Source organism: Drosophila gunungcola, chromosome 3R (genome assembly GCF_025200985.1).
Source record: "Drosophila gunungcola strain Sukarami chromosome 3R, Dgunungcola_SK_2, whole genome shotgun sequence".
Classification (NCBI taxonomy): Eukaryota; Metazoa; Arthropoda; class Insecta; order Diptera; family Drosophilidae; genus Drosophila; species Drosophila gunungcola.
This window is the reverse complement of record NC_069139.1, coordinates 12684856-12703773: the sequence shown is the minus strand read 5'-3', so window position 1 is coordinate 12703773 and position 18918 is coordinate 12684856. Positions and strand designations below refer to the sequence as shown.

At 39.9% G+C, this 18918-nt stretch overlaps 7 protein-coding genes across 16 annotated transcripts; 1 reads left to right on the top strand and 6 right to left on the bottom strand.

Moving 5' to 3' along the window:
- The first annotated feature begins 659 nt into the window (after positions 1 to 659).
- On the top strand, positions 660 to 1583 carry LOC128265594 (uncharacterized). The gene has a single exon (XM_053001714.1). It carries the CDS (start codon positions 822 to 824, stop codon positions 1521 to 1523), a length of 702 nt encoding a protein of 233 aa, XP_052857674.1. The 5' UTR covers positions 660 to 821; the 3' UTR covers positions 1524 to 1583.
- A 167-nt stretch (positions 1584 to 1750) lies between these two features.
- On the bottom strand, positions 1751 to 2845 carry LOC128251839 (protein takeout). 2 transcript variants are annotated; one of them, XM_052979041.1, is made up of 3 exons: positions 2743 to 2845; positions 2202 to 2685; positions 1751 to 2118 (listed from the first exon to the last, which is right to left on the bottom strand). In XM_052979041.1, exons 1-3 carry the CDS (start codon positions 2810 to 2812, stop codon positions 1896 to 1898), a joined length of 777 nt encoding a protein of 258 aa, XP_052835001.1. In that variant the 5' UTR covers positions 2813 to 2845; the 3' UTR covers positions 1751 to 1895. The 2 variants fall into 2 exon arrangements, with proteins under 2 accessions (XP_052835001.1, XP_052835002.1); XM_052979042.1 differs by having other exon boundaries at positions 1752 to 2118; positions 2739 to 2817.
- A 64-nt stretch (positions 2846 to 2909) lies between these two features.
- LOC128251838 (circadian clock-controlled protein daywake-like) lies at positions 2910 to 4011 on the bottom strand. 2 transcript variants are annotated; one of them, XM_052979039.1, is made up of 3 exons: positions 3870 to 4011; positions 3313 to 3796; positions 2910 to 3258 (listed from the first exon to the last, which is right to left on the bottom strand). In XM_052979039.1, exons 1-3 carry the CDS (start codon positions 3940 to 3942, stop codon positions 3033 to 3035), a joined length of 783 nt encoding a protein of 260 aa, XP_052834999.1. In that variant the 5' UTR covers positions 3943 to 4011; the 3' UTR covers positions 2910 to 3032. The 2 variants fall into 2 exon arrangements, with proteins under 2 accessions (XP_052834999.1, XP_052835000.1); XM_052979040.1 differs by having other exon boundaries at positions 3866 to 4002.
- A 265-nt stretch (positions 4012 to 4276) lies between these two features.
- On the bottom strand, positions 4277 to 5301 carry LOC128251837 (circadian clock-controlled protein daywake-like). Its single transcript, XM_052979038.1, has 3 exons — positions 5133 to 5301; positions 4590 to 5079; positions 4277 to 4535 (listed from the first exon to the last, which is right to left on the bottom strand). Exons 1-3 carry the CDS (start codon positions 5299 to 5301, stop codon positions 4334 to 4336), a joined length of 861 nt encoding a protein of 286 aa, XP_052834998.1. The 3' UTR covers positions 4277 to 4333.
- A 58-nt stretch (positions 5302 to 5359) lies between these two features.
- LOC128251840 (protein takeout) lies at positions 5360 to 7591 on the bottom strand. 3 transcript variants are annotated; one of them, XM_052979043.1, is made up of 4 exons: positions 7319 to 7587; positions 6478 to 6625; positions 5929 to 6415; positions 5360 to 5753 (listed from the first exon to the last, which is right to left on the bottom strand). In XM_052979043.1, exons 2-4 carry the CDS (start codon positions 6542 to 6544, stop codon positions 5540 to 5542), a joined length of 768 nt encoding a protein of 255 aa, XP_052835003.1. In that variant the 5' UTR covers positions 6545 to 6625; positions 7319 to 7587; the 3' UTR covers positions 5360 to 5539. The 3 variants fall into 3 exon arrangements, with proteins under 3 accessions (XP_052835003.1, XP_052835004.1, XP_052835005.1); XM_052979044.1 differs by lacking the exon at positions 7319 to 7587 and adding an exon at positions 6720 to 6866; XM_052979045.1 differs by having other exon boundaries at positions 5703 to 5839; positions 7319 to 7591.
- A 314-nt stretch (positions 7592 to 7905) lies between these two features.
- LOC128251842 (uncharacterized) lies at positions 7906 to 9118 on the bottom strand. Of its 2 annotated transcripts, none has more exons than XM_052979046.1 (3): positions 8850 to 9098; positions 8314 to 8797; positions 7906 to 8258 (listed from the first exon to the last, which is right to left on the bottom strand). In XM_052979046.1, the coding sequence occupies exons 1-3, from the start codon at positions 8905 to 8907 to the stop codon at positions 8063 to 8065; spliced, it is 738 nt and encodes a 245-aa protein (XP_052835006.1). In that variant the 5' UTR covers positions 8908 to 9098; the 3' UTR covers positions 7906 to 8062. The 2 variants fall into 2 exon arrangements, with proteins under 2 accessions (XP_052835006.1, XP_052835007.1); XM_052979047.1 differs by having other exon boundaries at positions 8103 to 8258; positions 8322 to 8797; positions 8850 to 9118.
- Positions 9119 to 9203: 85 nt separating this feature from the next.
- On the bottom strand, positions 9204 to 18829 carry LOC128251833 (protein Malvolio). 5 transcript variants are annotated; one of them, XM_052979030.1, is made up of 12 exons: positions 18703 to 18829; positions 16417 to 16633; positions 16172 to 16356; positions 15943 to 16107; positions 15736 to 15874; positions 14846 to 15001; positions 14627 to 14785; positions 14116 to 14561; positions 13939 to 14054; positions 13778 to 13869; positions 13504 to 13574; positions 9204 to 10072 (listed from the first exon to the last, which is right to left on the bottom strand). In XM_052979030.1, exons 2-12 carry the CDS (start codon positions 16630 to 16632, stop codon positions 10018 to 10020), a joined length of 1800 nt encoding a protein of 599 aa, XP_052834990.1. In that variant the 5' UTR covers position 16633; positions 18703 to 18829; the 3' UTR covers positions 9204 to 10017. The 5 variants fall into 5 exon arrangements, with proteins under 5 accessions (XP_052834990.1, XP_052834991.1, XP_052834986.1 ...); XM_052979031.1 differs by lacking the exon at positions 9204 to 10072 and adding an exon at positions 10996 to 11354; XM_052979026.1 differs by lacking the exon at positions 9204 to 10072 and adding an exon at positions 11370 to 11758.
- Between the last annotated feature and the right edge of the window lie 89 nt (positions 18830 to 18918).

Here is an 18918-nt window from a genome sequence, read left to right as displayed (position 1 = left end):
AAGATTTACATGAATTTTTCACTGCATCTTGTCATTATCAATTGAAATTATAAGAATGGGCTTACCCTGTTTACTTGTTTACAAGATATTATACTCTTGGTTAAATTGAATATCACCATTTATTCATGGCTTCAATTTGGTTCAGCATCTTTTAAAACCTATTTCCCAAAGTTTTGGCCAAAGTATGACCAATATGCACTTGTACCCTATATTTTACAGCCCATTTAGCACCAATAAATGGCCAATTAGATGTCAGAATTTATAGGCAAACTGTTGGAATCTGCAACATGCAACACACCAAGCACGCAAAAAACCCGAAAAAGTCTATCCAACACGTGTCCGCAAGTGATTAAGATTTGCAAAGCTAAATGATTACTTTGCACGCCAAGAACTGTTGCATTCGAATCGCAACAGTTGGTCTGGGTAAATTCCTCAGGTAACCGAGTCCACGTTAATCATTCGCACTTGCTATAATCTCTCACCCCTTTTTATGGAAACTCAAAGCGCAGGCGCCATCAACACGTGGCCGTGAACAAATCAAGACACTTGTTGCCAAGCCAGCAACACGGTGCATAACCAAGGCCGAAAAGCAACAGATAATTGCATGACTTCCGACTGTAAAAGTTTTTCTATTTCCAGCAGAGATTGGAGAAGGCCTAGGTCGTGGAATGTGTCTCGTGCTTTGGGTGTTGGTTCACTGAACTCCAGGCCCCAAAACCAAAACCGCACCACATTTATGCAAGCAGCCAGCCATGCCTGAAAATCAATAAGCTTATAAACCGAATCCAGAGTCGTTGGCCACAACCAGTTGATTGGCAACCATGTGGCAGTTGGCATTGTTACTGGGTCTAATTCAGCAGCTGAGCCTTGCCATCGTGGTGGAGCGCAATATGTTTGCCTACTACAAGGTGCCGGCAGCCCAGCTACTTCACTCCCACGCCTCGGATACGGGTACGGATCAGAATACGATTTTCGACTCACATTCCCAGGAGGTCACCAATTTTGGGGGTGGCCAGGTCAAGGATCTCTACTATGTGCTGCAGTGTCCCCCAAAGCTGGATGAGGGCATACCCAAGCCGCAGGACATGCAAACCTGCAGCGTGGTGGACCAGTACAGGGGACTGTGGAAAAAGAAGAAGCCACAGCCCAAGAAGCGCTTCCACATGGTGCCATTCCGGATAGTGTTGCGCCCACTGGGACCGCCGGCCAGGAGACGCAGCCTCAAGCGTCGCAAACGCCAGCACAAGGATCCCAGGTATCCAGTCATCAATGCTTCCGATCGGGCTGTCCCAAAAGTGGCGGGGGAAGAGGTGGTCAGTCCGCTGCAGTACCTGGGACGCCCCCACAAACGCCAGAAGCTCCTCAAACTGGCCGCCGATCATCGAAAGTTTAAGCGCGGCAGCCGTTCCAAGGGTCACCAGCATATGTACCATCGCGATGAGTCCTACAACGATCACATCTTCTACGATGAACTGCAGGACGACGGGGAGTTCCACAACCTCGGCAAGGGAAAATCTAATTAAATGCAAATTTATTGTCTGGTACCTGAGCAAGCTTTGCATCGAACCGAAACTGTAAAACAAATCGACTACCAAAATTCTTCAAATAAATTCTAATATCTTAGTTTAGTTTCAGTTTGTCTCGGCTGATAACCTGTTTTATACCCTTGCAAATAATTATTTTTATAGATATACAAGAATTTACTTCGAGATATAAAAATAGATAAATAATTTAGAAATACGTTTTTAATTTGCTGAAAAATTTAATAACTTTTAAAAATCGAAATATAGTAGTTCTTGGAAATATTTTATTTTTGTAACAGCTGCAAGGGTAAATAACCTTCGGTTTGCCGAAATAAGCTTCCTTTCTTGTTTTGTTATAATCATAATGTAATGCTACTGCCCCAATCGTATGTCAAAATCAGAGAGAAACATGTCGTCGTAGGCAACGTTTTCAAAGACCTTGTTCAAAAGGACAGTAAACGCTTTGGTGAATAATTGGATTAAGCCGGGCTGCAGCTCATTCCAGATCTCCAACCAGTTGTCGTTGATTAGCTTGTTCATGAAAATTGACACGTCCATGTTTTCCTTATACAGGCCATCTAACCAGATGATCCAGCTACAAATTGAATGGGTTACTCTGGGAGTCTGGGAGTCTGGGAGTCTGGGATTGGGAATCCTGTCTGGGCGCCATCCACTCACCGATCCAAGTCCAAGGTGGGCTTTAGACTGTAAATCTTCAGATAGCGTTTGCCATTTCTGTACTCCACCAACGTCTTGATGGTCAGGGTGATGCGGATGTTTTGGAAGTCGGACGACAGGCGGCCGGTGGTGTTGAAGGCGAAGAGGAGGAACCTGCCCTCCATGTCGTAGGTGGCCTCTTGGAGGATTCGTGGCAGGCGAGCTGACAGCACAATTTGCTTCTGGTTGGGCTCACGTAGAAATCCCTCTACTTGGGTTATGGTCGCGTTATTGAAACCCTTGAACATATTGTCCCGCACTCGAAAGTCAATCCAGATGGGCCCGCTATGCGGCGATTCCAGAATGGAAGAGTTAGGAAAGTAGTAGGTGTCCAGCGGCGGTAGTCCAATATCCGAAATGCCCTTGGGATAGCGCTTAATCAATGCATTGATAGACCTAATCATACAGGTTGAGTCTCCGTAGTGGCACTTTTCAACGTCTTCAGCTGGAATTAATTGGCCTAGTAAAAAGCAAATCAACTTAATATTAAAAACCTACGCACGTAAGGCTGCTCCCGAGATTAAAACTGGGATACAGCAACACACCCAAACCAGCGAGTACAACTTGTTCATTGCAGTGGCGTAATTTAACTGACTATAAAACAAAATACGCTTCGGTCACGCTACAATAAATTCAACTCAAATACTTAGAACCTGCTCTAAGCGAAGCTTTTCAACTATCAACAATAACATATTTAATGCAAATCAATTGGTACAACCGGTTTGCGAGCCATATTAATCTTTGTCCTTCTATGACTCCGATAAATATGTAATGCATTAGCCTACAAAGATTTCAAACATTTACTTGAGATTCCTTAGCAATTGGTAAGAACATATCATCATAGGAGACCTTTTCAAAGACGTCCTCGAATATATCGCGAAAAACACTGGCGAATATTTTTAGATTTTTGGGTTCCAGCTCGTTCCAGAATTCCACCCAGTGCTGATTGAATACATGGTTAATGGCTATCGACATATCCGTGTTCGATTCGAAAAAGTTGTCCAGCCAAAAAACCCATCTGAAAAACAATATCCGTTTAGATGTGGTCGGACTTTAGAGGAGCACAACTTACCGATCCATGTTCACAAAGGGAGTTAGCTTGTAGATCTTTAGATAGCGCTTGTTATTCCGATACTCCATGATCACCTTCAGCTTGAGAACAAAGCGAAAGTTCTGAAAGTCAGAAAAGGATTCTCCCGTGGAATTCAGCTCCACAATCCACACTCTTCCTTGGGAAAGGTAGTTGCCCTTGTGGATGAGACTGGGTATCCGGCCGTGTATTTCGATCAGGCTGGAGGTGGGATTCTCGTCGAAACCATTAACCTTGGTGATCGTCGTGTTCTCGAAGCCATAGTTCACCTGATCGAACAGATCAAACTGCAGCCAGAAGGCGCCTACCTTCTCGTCGTTCCAGAACTTTGAGTTCCTGATGTCCACCACATCGATGGGTTTTAGTCCCAGCGCCGGTATTCCTCTTGGAAACTTCTTTATTAACACATTCATCGAGTCCACGATGCACTGAGATTCTCCAAAGCGGCACTTTTTAATTTCCTTGGCTGGGAATGCGTATAATAATCGAAATATTATTTTGTGAGCATGGGCATCCGGAGCCTGGACTTTGTTACCTACGTATCATCTGGCTCTGCAACAATCCGACGAGTTGCAGGCTCAGCACAATGAATAATATATCACGCATTCCCATCTAGTTTGCGTAACTAGTTGACTAGGTGCACTTCTAGTGCCTTCAGCCGTCGGTTGTCATTTGAAATCGTATGGTGGAAAACAACTGGTAAGTAATTATGCGCCTTCATTTATATTAAACCGGTTGCAAGCTTTACTTGTCTTATTGCATTTTCAACTCGAGCTATTTGTAAATCATCAATGAATGTAGAATCTACTTTATGTGCCATTCGTTTATAAGATGATAACCCTCTATAAAACAATTACCATTCAATTGTAGGATTTTTTTAAAATTTAATAATAGGAGGATAATAATAGTAGGATTTTTTAAACTTTTTATTTAATAGGAACTTGCTTAAAAAAATAATAAAATCAATTAAATTGATATGGCCTTATTTTAACTTTATAAGCTACTAATTTTCGATGAAAAGATCGTCATATGGTACCTTTTGGAATACATCTTCAATAAGATTAGTAAAAACACTTTGAAAAACTTCCAAAATCGACGGCTCCAGTTCTTTCCAGAACTCCACCCAATTCTTATTGATAACTTCATTAACGGCTATAGTTAAGTCGGAGTTTTCAACGTAGAAGTCGTCCAGCCCGATAATCCAACTGAAGAACACAAATTGTTATCAAAGATAATATGGGTTTCCCGTATAATATTACCGATCCAATTTAAGCCGTGGCTCTAGCTGGTGCACCCTCAGATATCTCTTATTGTTCCGATACTCAATGAGGACTTTAAGCTTGAGAAAGAACTTAAAGTTCTGAAAATCAGACACCGATTCGCCCATGGAATTCGTCTCTATAAACAAAATCTTCCCGTTGACTACGTACTTTCCTTTGTGCACGAGTCGGGGAATCTCGCCATGAATCTCCACCAAGGACGAAGTGGGATCCCTGCCAAAGCCTTTGAATTCGGTAATAGTTGTGTTTTCAAATCCGTAGTTCTGCTGGTCATACATCCGGAATTTGAACCACACGGCGCCAATGTCCACGTCTTTCCAAATTTTAAAGTCCTTTATGTCGACAATTTCGATGGGTTTCAAGCCCAAAACGGGGATGCCCTTTGGATAACTTTTTATGACTTGGTTCATACTCTGAATGATACATTTGGATTCTCCGTAGTGGCATCTCTTAATGTACTTGGTTACGTCTGGGAGAAATCGACCAGTTCAGTTTTGTTTTTGATCTGCATTGATGGCTCACCCAGTGCTTCACATCTCCGAATGGCAACCAGTTGCAGCAGGCCTAGGATCGTTATGAAACAAGCCCACATTTTGCCTTGGTAGATGGAAAGCTCAAAGTGTAAGCGTGTGTTGGCATCAACAGTCGAATCGCAATTAAACTTACGATTTGCAACCAGTATGACTCTCATATTTCACTCTCAGTTTTTAAGGCCAACAAACCTGGTAGGAATGTGCACAAACCAAAACTAGTTTTCATATCATATATTCTTATTCTACAAAGAGGTGTATTTTTTCAAACTGATTATCTGTGGGGTGTATGCTATCACATTTGTTAAGTGAGCTAAGGATAATTTAAACAAAACATCTATAGAGATTTATACAATTTTACTACCAATAATGTTTAAGTAAATGCTGCCAAGCTTAAGACTACTTTGAGTCTTCATCAGCTAGGAACAGATCATCGTAAGGTACTTTTTCAAATAGATCCTCGATCATGCCAAGAAAGACGGTTTCAAACAGGGGCAGGATACCCGGCTCCAGTTCGTTCCAGAACTCCACCCAGTTGCGATTAAACAGATTGTTAATTGCTATGGTCAGATCGTAGTTATCCGGAAAGAAGTTGTCCAGCCACATAATCCACCTTTTGACAGAGCATAGTAAATGTATCATGAAAACTGATAATAGTTCTTAAGCATCAATAATTTATATATCTGTACTAATGATATTCTAAATAGAATGATTAAAGTTTTAAAAAAATATATATAAATTAAAAGTTTAGATGAAGTTTTTGTTAGGAAAAAACATATTAAACTCACCGGTCAAGCCTTATATTCGGGACCAGTTGATAGATCTTCAGATATCGCTTATTGTTCCTGTACTCGATGCGCACTTTTAACGTAAGACCGAACCGGAAATTGAGAAAATCTGACTCGGAGGTTCCGTGTGAGTTTATATCCACGAACCAAAGCATCCGACCTTTGGCCAGATAGTCGCCCTTGTAGACCAGTCGGGGAATCTTTCCGTGAATTTCTATCTTGGAGGAGGTGGGGTCCCGGTCGAAGCCCAGGATCTCCGTGATGGTGGTGTTCTCGAAGCCGTAGTTGATCTGGTTGAGTAGCTCGAAGAAGTACCAGGCCCCACCCACCTGGGAGTCGTTGACCAGCAGCCAGTCCCGCACGGGCACCACATTAAAGGGCTTCAGACTGACCTCGGGAATGCCCTTTGGGTAGTTCCTCAGCAGAGCATTGGTCGATTCCACCAGGCACTTGCCATCGCCGTAGTGGCATTTCTTTATCTCGGCAGCTGTGGAATAGGTTAAGTCAGTTTTCTGGTTCTTACAAGGATATTCGCCATAAAACACCCACGCAAGGTCTGACACTGCAGTCCAACGTATAGCTGAAGGCTAATAAGCAGATAGGCCAAGTAACGCATCTCACAGCGGTATGAAAATGAATCCTCCACAGATTACGCTAAGCTCTCAATAGTCCGATGCACTTGCATAGCTGATGGCAACTACTCCGTGATCAAAACAGATTTGTTAGAACGGAACATTCATGAGGAAATCTAAGCAACTGCCATTATCATAACGTGTTGTCTATATACTCACTGAGAAAAACATCTACATCTGAAGTAGTCTGTACTGTATAAAATATTTCTTCTTCCATAGGTTAACATACATTTAAGTGTTTGCCAAAAAATTGAATTTATATATAATTGGTTTTACACATCTAGGTATCATAAATAAATTTCATTGTTTTTATCAGTGTTGCAACAAAATAATTTACTGCTTTATATTAACTTTGCACGATCGTTCTCTCTCCTTAAAATGAGAGCTAGGCTGAAAAGCTTCTAGTATTTGTGCTTTCACCACACCTGAATGATAATAAGTGGTGTTAAACAGAATATTTACGTAAGTTTATAAAAAAAAATCAGACAAAGGGTATTAGCTTTTAAACAGTTCATAATAGGGCACTGAAGCAAAAATATCGTTCAGTTTTTCGACATCTTTGATTACTTTTGGAAATAAAAATCTGCATAAACTACATTCTACAGAATAATCACATATTACCGATCTAAATCAACAGTAAGACTAAGCTCTATAGTTTTGCATATACGTTGTCGTCCGCGGTAAGAAGAATTTAAACATAATTTGGCCCAGTCCGTCGTTTTTACTTTCGAGGGAAACTGGGATAAAGGTATCTCTACCTGTGAGTGCCTAGGATCTCGGTCGAATCCCAGAGCCTTAGTAACGTTCTCGAAACCGTAGACTATTGGTAACTCACAATCCAGTTGTGCCAAAAGGGTAGATTTTGATTGCTATTTTAAAGATGCTATTTTAAAAGCATCCGGTGGTAACACATTTATCTCAGGCAGTCCTGGTTTTCCGTGTCGCCGGATCACCATATTGATGCCCACAAAAGACATTTATGGCCCTGGCGGCGACACTTTTCTATATCAGAAGCTGTTCGAAATATAATGATACAGTTTTTCCGTTTAAAGCTTAGTAACGTTAAAAATCTTACGCAGTTGATTAGCTGCGAGACATAGCTAACTAATTGCATTATTTCCACTGAAAAGCACTTAAAGCTAAACGACTACTTTATTAAGTTTAAAACTGAAACTGGTTTAAGAAGCTTTTTTCTGCTTATAACTCACAGTCCTTTTCCATAGTTAAATAACTATGAATTAAAAGATCGGCTTGGGCGAGAAACACCGGGGTTTATTTATATTATTCGGCTTTTAAACATATAAGAGAACTATTTCATGCTTACTTCTGATGATATTTAAATAATTAAAAATTTGTTTAGCTTACAAACAAAAAGATTTTGAAAAAGTCTTTTAAAAATGAAAATACAAAACAATTGAACCAAATAAAATTTTTAAATTATATCTAATTTGTAAAAAACTGAAAAACAAAAGAAATACAAAAAAAACGATTTTTTTAAACTTCTAATCTCTATAGAAATTGTCATATGGCAACTGGTTAGCCACTCGCTTTAGAAGCGATTCGACCAGTTGATCCACTGCCGATGTGATACCCTTGCGAAGGGTATGCCAAATATCCAGCCACTTGGTGTTGGCCACACTGTTCATGGCATCGCTCAATTCGGGGTTATTGAAAAGATTTTCAAAATTCAGATGCATACTGATGAGGAAGAAATTCTTAATCAAATACAAATCAGTACAAAGCGTAATCTTACCCCTGTACCTCCAGCAAGCACTTGACCTTGGCTATGTCGGCATATCGTTTGCCATCTCCACGAAGTTGCTCCACTGCCCTCACCTTGCAGCGAAAGCGGCATTCCTTGATCTCCACCTGTGCCTGGCCCTTCCCCTGAATGGGCATCGTCAGCAGACTGCCATGCATCTCGTAATACCCATCCAGTTTCAGCAATGGAATCCAGCCACTAATCTCCAGAACTCGCGGCAGTTCCCCATCGAATCCCTTTGCCTCCGCCACTGTAGAGTCCGCGAATCCCCTTACGGTTAAATTGTGGAATCTGAGATCCAACGTTGCTGGCCCATCTGGTTCTATACGGCTAACGATCACATTATCGAATCCAATCGAATCGAGTGCATCCAATCCAATGGAGGGCAGACCCTTGGGATACAATCGCAAGATACTGGTCACGGTTTTCGCTATGCAAATTGAATCGCCAGCCACACATCTTTCAATCTCAGGTGCTAAACGATTTACAAATGATTTCGGTTAACCAAAGAATATCCTTTAGCTTACGTAGCTGTCCCAGGGCAAGAGCTATCCACAGACTACTAGCAAATAAGATTAATCTCATTACAATTCGGTTTGGGGGTCAGCTAATTAATGGATGAGCTTGCGACTAACTATTCGCTTTTATAGGCCATTAACGCCAGCCAATAATTGCCGGTTACATGCATATGCAAATCGAATAATTGAAACCTGAGTGAATAGACGCCCACACCTGACACCTAACACTATGTAGATTGAGGGATTTAATGATTAGCTCATTATCCGTTTCGTTTGCAACACGTTTTCTTAGATAATTTCAGTTTTTGACGTAAACCAACACTTCTAAATTTAAGGTATAAAAATAATGACCTATGATAAATATTTTCCTTAATATAATAAAAATCTTTATTTATAGCAATTTTTGTACACAACAATTTTTAAAATATTTGTTTGTAGCTAGCTAGGAGATGAAAGATTCCTCTGGACCTTTAGTTTCCATTAAAGTGCAGCTTTATGAAGGAGTTCTTAGGTTTAATAGTACAAAATAAATACAAAGTAGTAGGTTTCTTTTTTAAAACATTTGATAAATAATTACATACACACATTCAATATAGAGACACAAACTGATATAATTTTGACATGAAGATTTAAAAATGATTAGACAATTGATGTGGTTCGATTACCGCTCAGTTAATTTCACAGCCTTATCAATAATAGACTTTACAACTATATGCATTAATTAAAAGTGCTTTCGATTAGTGTTAATTTCGACGATCTCATGGATTTGGTTTTTTGTCTCTCTGCGCTTTTCAGTAAGTAGTGTTCATTACCCATTTTTGGTATGCATTCAAATTAGAATTTAGTTATTGTTTTACACTGATCCCAGGTCCTCTCGGAGGACCTCTTAAAAAATAATACCCGAAGCAACAACGGACGCCGATCTATTTCCCGCCAGCCAGACCGAATCGAACCCCGGTCTGGCCCCGGAAGAATCTGCCACATCGTGTCCCTTGTCGAGTAGTTTGTTACGCCGGCGGCATTCCCGGAGCCAATTCGAACGCCAACGCTAGCTGAGGACGACGTGATGCCCCAGAGTTCCGTTCAGATTGCTACTTGGGCAGCCGACCTCGTTGTTGTTGCTGTTCGTGAAACAAACGTCCTCACTGCCATCGGAATCAGTGCAGCACAGTAATGGCTACGCGTCCTCACCGTCAATACCCTCTACCTCGTTTTCGGCACTCGTGGCAATCCTGCAATAAAAGTTATGGGAAAATTTGTATAAATGACTGATGATTGATGGTTGATGGAGGGTATGTATAATGTTGGTTTGAGTGCAAATCTCTCGTCAATGCAAATTAAATTTAAACGAAACAGTAATATGACAGAAGAGACAATGTCTAAACTTCAAAATATATTTATTTATCGGGTAAAACAGAGACTTAGTTCTTGACTTCATTGATAAGCATAACTACATAATTGTAATCTAATATCCAGATGTGTTTATGACAATTTAGTTACTCAAAAGATTAAACTTAACTTCTATAGTAAATATTTATTCAATTATATATGCATATGTACAAGCCGTCCACCCCTATTTCACTACATTTTAAAGCCCTTGCAGAGGGTTTTATATTTTCATAAAAAGTTTACAACGCAGTAAAGGACCTTACAAAGAATATATATTTAGTTGATTTAGCCATGTCCGTCAGTCCGTCCGGTTCTACGCAAACTAGTCTCTCAACTCCCATAAAAAAAAGCCGAAAATGAATACACCCAAAAAGAAAACTAAAATTCAGTTGTAATAGGTGTGTCATGAAAATAAACTACATACAGTATTAAAGTATAAGTACATAAGTTTTATTTTGATAATTTCGTGGAATTCATTTAATACTTATCATTTAAAATTCATGTAACAATAGTTTAGTTTCTATGACAATTTTTTGTTTTTGGGAGTAGAAGAATTTTAAGAAAATAAAAATAATTTGGCTTTTTTTCAACATACAAATTACGTAGATACATACAAAAAGCCACATTTTTATCGGAAAATCATGTTCTTTGTTTTTAAATATATATTTGCATCAATACAGAGTCGTTTAATAGAATATTACAATTAAGGTAAAGTAAAGCTTCCCTTCTTGTTTTTTTTTTATTATCTGACTTTTGCTCAGTATAGTAGTATCCAATAGTGTTTTTGTCTTCGATTACTAGACAAAAACACTAAAAAAATCAACAAATTTTTCTATCAAAATATTCAAAGTAAAATTTAACTAAAGCTTTGTCATTAAAATTTATAATCGTTTTAAAGCCACACTGAAACTCTCCCTTAACAATGACACAATAAACTTAACAATAGAATCAAAAATCAAAGTTAAATTAAATTTACAATTCGTACAAAGTTAGCAAAACATACAGAAAAAATCACCTCATGAAATTTCAAAGCACATTACAATACACAGGTAAACAATTAAGTTAAAAGCAAACAAAGTAAAAAACCACCAGCGAACACACAAACGAAATTTGTATTTTTATTGTCTGGAAAAGAAGAGGGGAAAGTTTTGGGAAATTTATTTATTTCTAGTCTAGAAATTCTACAGTTAATAAATATGTCTACATTAAATCTAACATTAACAAAATGATTTATACAAAGCTTCTTATATCAACAAGATGTTTTCAGAAGAGTAGTACGTACAATTCGCCTAAAAAATACATTGAAAAGGACATCTATAGGAAAAATACTTATAGTGCAGGACTTAGGAGATTAAATTCTTTACAACATTTACATAAATTTGGACGCGAATTTTTAAGTATTTCAATAAAGCTAAAAAAGCTGAGGAAATTTGATTTAAGACTATCTTAATTGGTTTCGTTGGGTGAGATTCTGATTTGGATTTTGAATCGAGTTTCTTGCGATTCCATTATCGTTAAGCGTCAGCTCGCTATGTACATTATTTGCAGAATCCGATCCAGAATTGAAGTGGTAGTAGTTTCACGTGGATGAGGCCCCAAGCAAAAAAAAGAAAATCAGTTTTGACCAGCACAATTTTGGGCGCGCCGCATTTTGGCCATGATATTTAAAGTCAAGTGAAGAAAAATGTATTTTTGATTATTTCAATGGTCATGGCACGCGTTTTCAATCGATTGAAATTTGGCAAATTCATTTAGTCTCGTTTTCGTTTAGCCTTCGATTATGTTTTGCATTAAAATTTTGCATGTTATGCGCCATTCTTCAGAAATAAATTTTGAACAAATTCGTTTAAAAGTTTCGAAAAGTAATTTCAATTTGTTTGTATCAATGCCAAAAAATCCATTTCCACATAAAAAGAAAATACATTTTTGTGGTCGTTGTGCACGTGTGTGTTTGTGTGTGTTCAAGTTAAAATTTGTTTTTGTGTATGTCAATTTGAAAACGTTGGTTGTTTTTGTTGTAGTTGTTGTTTTGTGTGTTTGTATCGCACATTTCAATTAGACAATTTTGAATGGGAAACGGGAAACATCAATCAATCCAGTCGTGTAGTCGACACCGAGTATAAGAGTAGGGTGTTTGGTGTATAAGATAGTACGGATAGAGAGGGACAGTGGTGAAACACACAGACACAGACACATACAGAGAGTACAGAGTTTCCAAGTACATATAATAAAAGAGAAATGTCATGATACAAAATTATTTGAAAATTAGCCACAAATTCGAAGTACTTTAAGATTAGGATGATAAATGAGACACGCCCAAAGTGTTTTAATGCCCATTTCCATAACACAAAGCTTAAAATAATCGATGGCGTCTTATAACTAACTTACAAAATGCTTAAACACCGTATGTATTTTTAAATTATTTTAAAAGAACTTAAAATTTTATTTTCGTTCGTAGTAATTCCATTTTTGTAGTAAGTCCTTTTAATTTCGATTATCTTCCATTTATGGAACGGCTTCACCTCGCACTTATGGCCAAATACCAATTACCAATAAATTGAAAGACTTCGAGTAATACTTAGTGGTAAATGCAACTTTATTTAACATGCTAAGCGCCAAAGCCTTATGAGTACATAATACCCATTGCTCGATAAAGCATTCAGTGGACTTACCGAAGACACGCTTACTATCTATAGGACCCCATCATTGTGATGGGTAAATGCTTTCTATTTACAAACGTAGTTTCCCTAAAGACATGCCTTACAAATTTAAGGGTTTCGTAGAGCCCTACTAGGTACTTGTTAGTAGTGTTAAGCGTGTGATTTAGTGTTAATATCACAAGGGTGTGTGTGGGGGAGTCGAGCCTGAATGAGTCACTGGGATGATTCAGTTAGGCACTTTCTCCGAGACGGTATCGAGACCTTTCACCGTGTTAGTAGCTGATTCGCCTACAACTAAGGTTACATCACTGTGAAGAATCGAGAGAAGAGAGCATAGCAAGATACGATTTGGGAGTTTAGTTTCGGTTTAGAGATCATAACCAGATGTGGATTAATTAGGTACAGGCTTAGAGCTTACAGATGGGGAAAGGATTAGGATATATTGAAAGAAGTAGAGCCAATTCGGTTGAAGAACGGTGCGGGTAGAAACTTAATAACAAGCAAAAGTTTAGAAAAGTTAGCTACTAAAGAGGGAGATGCAGAGTGAGAGAGTTTGTGCATTTGATTGTGGTGCGGATGGTGATATTGTTGGGTAAATACAATCTGGAACATACCTGGCATACGTCGAGTTGGCGTTCTTTATCGAAAAGCTGTTTTGGCTTGGCAACACGAAGCGCTGAACCCACTGTAAACAGAGAATACCTTGAGTACCAGTAGATGAAGTAGGCATAAGCCCTCCAAAGCCCCCAAGAACCATATGTGGTCAGTCACGTATATTGATAAAGTCGGCGCATTGATGACGGTATCAGTGATGCTTTAAAATGTGTCAAAACGTTCGCCTAATTTGTGATTCGCTAAGCCCACTTGATAAGTGGCCCAAATACTCACCCGACTGTTCATCAGGCGCTGATTGCCCATGCAAGCGGCCATGTGTATTACAAGGTATAGGTTAAACAGCAAGTACAGAATGGCAAATATACCTGGAATAAGGTAGAGAAAGGGAAAATCATAAGCATCAGGCAAAATACTAAAAACCATTGACTACTCACAGACTAGGGCAAGCAAACCGCCTTTAATTTCCATGTTCTCCACCTGCACCACTACAAAGTACAAATTAACGCCAATCACCACAATGGTCAGCAGAATGGAAACGATTTTGTTGCCCCTGTGAATACAGAAAATTAAATTCTGCCCGACAGTCAATTAAACGTGTCAATATCACTCACAATCCGTTGACGAACTCGCCCATGATGGCGGCACACGAGGTGAATGCGATGGTGGGTATGGCAGCGAATGGCAGTTGGAGCGACATCACCGCATTTAGGATGTCGTTCATGCTGGTCAGATCTTCCATCTTGCTAAACATGGCCAGGCAGAAGGTGGGAATGATGGCAATGCAGCGCGTGACCAGCACGCGGCACCAGCGCGGCCATTGCAGGTTGAGGAATCCCTCCATGGAGAACTGGCCGGCATAGGTGCCTGTCATGGTGGAGCTCTGACCCGCAGCCAGAATGCCCACGCCCCAAATGTACATGGCCACAGCGCCAAAGGTGCAACCAAGGAAGAGTCCACCCTTGTATAGATCCGCATCGATTATTGCAGTTCCATTCACATTGTCCACAAATGACATTTGAGCATCCTCGTACATTGACTTGTTGGTGCACACATCGAGCTAGTGAATAAGTAAAAGCTAGCCCTTAGTTCTTGTTCATTTGAATCTCAAGATCCTCTACTCACCACATCTTTGTTCGTCTTGCCGTACATGCCATGGGCAAACACAGCCACCACAAACAGGTTGATGATGAAGGACACAAAAAGAGCTACGGAGGCCTCAATGAAGAAGTAGAAATTCGCCTCACTAACTTTCTTTGGCTGGCGACGATCTATATCGCGGGACTGTTAAGGGAAACTTTGTTTTTAACACAAAAACGTAAAGTAAGCTGAGTGGTTTTATACCTTAACCAAGGCCGAGTGGAGGTAGAGATTGTGGGGCATGATGACAGCACCTACTACGCCCACCGCCTGCAGCAACACATTCGAATTGCAGTCAGAGCACCAGGGCACAAACATCCCCTCAAGAACCTCTCCCTGGTTGGGGGCGGACACAATATACTAAAATGAAAAAAAAAACATAAAATATGAATAAATAGCTTCATGCAATTAATAGAAGTACAAGTGAAATACCCTAAGTTATCTCCTTGTTAACTCAAAGAATGACGAAAACAATTTGGTCATTTGTAAAAGTATTTTCAAAGTCCCAAGGGTTAACATATTTACATTGGTTTCCATTGTACTAATCGCTGAAAATCCCCAATGGATATTTGTAAAATTCTGTATTGTATAATCAAACCGATAAGGTCTGGCATTATTTATCCCATATAGAATTGTTTGTCATTTCTGGCAGCATCATGTGCCTGGCCAGCGGCAAACGAAGTACCATGAATCCCCAGCCCATACCCCTCAAAATGTGCAAGTGCTGCTTATCTAATCATCTGCGTGACCGACTGGGACAGACAGCTCAAATACAATTACTTATTATCTGGGCTGTAAACATGACGTTTGCTTAAGGGCTGGCTTCAGAAAATTAGTAATATTACGAAAAACCGCTACCAGCTGAAAATTTAAAATTTACGAGGCATAAAAATGATACTGCTGGGTTCTTTCCATAACGCTTTTGCACAATTGTTTAAACAAATTATATTTGCACTCACGTCTGGCAATTTGTTCTCATGACAACTTTATTGTCGCTTAGCCAGGGGAATTTTTCGCAGTTTTCGGGGATTACTTTTAACAACAAAGAGGCTACTTAAATTTGAGTACTTTTTTTGCGTTCGATTGGAACTTACCTCATAGCCAAATGAGACAGCCATGATGGTGATGAGGGAACCGAATAGGAACTCCAGCTTGCGTAGACCGTACTTGTCCAGAAACAGGAACGTGAACGTGTCCACAATGGTGATCAGCACGCCGCCCCACAAAGGCACTCTACAAAAGTGGGAAAAACCCGCATAAGTACTGAGTATTGCTGTATTTCGCGCATTAGATTTGCTTACACTTTATTGGACAGCAAGTATATGGCAATGGCCGTGCCAATAACCTCCTGCATGTCGGAGCCAATAATGGCTATCTCAATCATTATCCAGAGGATCCAACGCGGCAGACGCTTGTACTGTCTGTAGCACATCTCGGCCAGATGCAGGCCAGTGACCACACCCAGCCTGCAAGGGAAATCATAAACAGTTTTAATTTTCATTTATTGGGGGGCTGTGGAGACCCACTCACCTTGCAGCCAAGCGTTGCATGAGCAGACCCAAGACAGTGGCCCAGAGCAAGACCCACAAGATCTTGTACTTGGCTGCCGCACCAGACTGCATATCGGATTCAATGTTACCGGGATCCAGATACGCAATAGACATAAGAAAACCGGGTCCCGTGAAGGCCCACAGCTTACGAAAGCTGAAACTCACCTGGAGAGTATAAGGTAATGGTTTACGTTTGCTTAACTTGGCCATTTAGGTTGAACTCACGTTTGTGCGATCATCATCGGGTATGAGGACCTTCTCATCGCTGAAGTAGGCCTGCTTGGCGGCGGGTTTCAGATAGGTCGTCTCGTTAAGTATTTGCTGGTGGTGCAGATGGTTGCTTCGCTGACTGTCTCCGGCGGATCCACCAGCAGATACACCTGGGCCATCTCCACCAGCGCCAGACTCGTTATTCCGGTGGTAGGCCTCATTTGAAGACATGCTGAAACGGAGAATCGAATTAAAATTATACACATGCTCCTATTTCCGTCCACTGCCCGTCACCGACTGTTCTAAGTTAATCTTTATTTGCTCTATGATTGTTTCACCTGCTAAAGGTTCTCACAATTTCCATTTAATTGAGCATCTCCTTGTGATTTCAACTTAATTATCATTATCATAATGCAAACAACAAACAAATGAATTTCGCGCCATATGAGATTGTGATTTCTGCACCATATAGGAATTTATAACGGAGGAATAATATGAATTTCATACTATGTTATATTTACTTGTGAGCCTTTATGAAGAAATAAAACAGAGATTTGTGACTCACATTTATTTCCACTCAACAGTCCAGTAATTGAAATTCTCTTATCCAATTTACCACAGCGAGTATTTATTGTTCAAACACATTTGCATCAAGCAATCATTTAGATATGCCTTAATAAAAACAAGACAACTGTACGGAAATTCGAGACTGTTGACCTGCAAATCGATATGAATTTTGGTATTCTGTTTATTTGATAACAAGCGATTACAAGTGCAGTTTGTATGGGATGCCTGAGCAGCCGAGAGCTCTTCAGACCATATGTATTGTTGAAAAAAGCGCCAAGTGGCTCACCTTGACAAGCGCTGCTGCCCCACTGATGCCTATATATCTGCTAAAGGCTTTCCACATCGCTTCATCGATGACGGACGGATCGGAGCAAAACAAAGACAAAGAGCCCGAGAGCATCGAGCAATGCCTACTTAGATGTGGCATTTAATCGGGTGTATGTATAGTATATAGCAACCGAGATGGCCAAATCAAGGCGCAATTAACGGAGCTTTAATGGTGCCCATTGCTCGGTGCAACTTTTTTAAGGCAAAGTGTAACAAATCGACGGAAAGTGTCTAGTTCAATGGAATATTTTATGTGTCGCATTACGCTCTGTTTACCCAGTTGTACGGCAATACCCACGCCCCCAAAAACAGAATTCAAGCCGATAAGCATATAATCAGCTAGCTACGTGTTCGTCTACCATATTTGTACCAAATCAGTTACCGTAAATTTTGATAGTTGTTTTGCGAAAAAAACACCCAAATCCGCTACAATTTGGGGGCTATTGAGTGTCCAAATTAAAAGTTTTTTCTCTTTTGTGTTGACAAAAAATTATGTTTATTTCGAGAAAATATACATATATTAAACTGCGTACCATTTTGCGCTGTCACCGCAAATAAACAAATTATTTTGTAGCAGGCCAAAATAAAACACTTGACAACAAAACCAAACATAATTCTAAGCAAAGATAACAGTAATGTGAAAGTAGAAGAGATTACTTATCAGCAGCAGATTGTTAATTCGTTTGTTTTTGAAACTGTAATTATATGCTTTTTGTTTAAGATTCATTGGGTTCTTAAATTGTTTTCTATGGGAGTGCGCAGGCAATAAAACGAAATTGCCTGTGGGAAACTAAGCTATTGTTAGAGGATTTAAAAGTGCGAAAACCTTGTTTTTACGGCTAAGAACTAATCTTAACAATAATACATCACTCGCTTTGCCGGCAAAGGAAAGAGATGGGGAGTTTTGGGAGAGAGAGAAAGAGAGCACGTTTTGTTATTAGCACACACCTGCGCACACTCACACACACACATGTGTAAAAACACGAAATATTGATGGAGATGTAAATTATTGGATAACATAGCCAGCATTTTTTCCTACAATTAAATAGGGCTTACTTGCAGCTGTGGGTATAACTAATTAAAGCCCCTCGTCTTTATTATATCACTCAGAACACAAAGAAGATGCGACTCGGCACTTATTACTTCTTATAAATGCATTTTCCGAGCTTTTCTCGCGGACCAATTTACGAATTCGGTGACGTTGAACGGCACGACAAAGAAACAATAGCAACAAAAAAATATGAAGAGGCGGCGTCTTCGGCTGCCAATTGTTGACTTAGTTAACGGCAATTGACGAGCGTACGAGGCAATTTGTGCTCTGCCCGCGAGCGCAGCTCTTTGTTTATTAATTTTTCTCGCAATATTTGTGATTCGGACACCAGCTGCTTTCTTTTCACGCACACTTACACGCACTATTTCCTCGGCCGATGTGGCAACCTTCTCACACTCTCTTCGCTTTGCCAAAATCTGGCAGCACCTGGCACTACAGTAGTTTATGGGCCAACCAAAGATTTCGAGTGGCTATGGCATTTGCCTGTAGCCCCTATTTATTCGAGTTCGCGTACTGATAGCAGCCACAGAGCGGGAGAGAGCGCGTGGGAGATAGAGAGAGAGAAAAGTGGT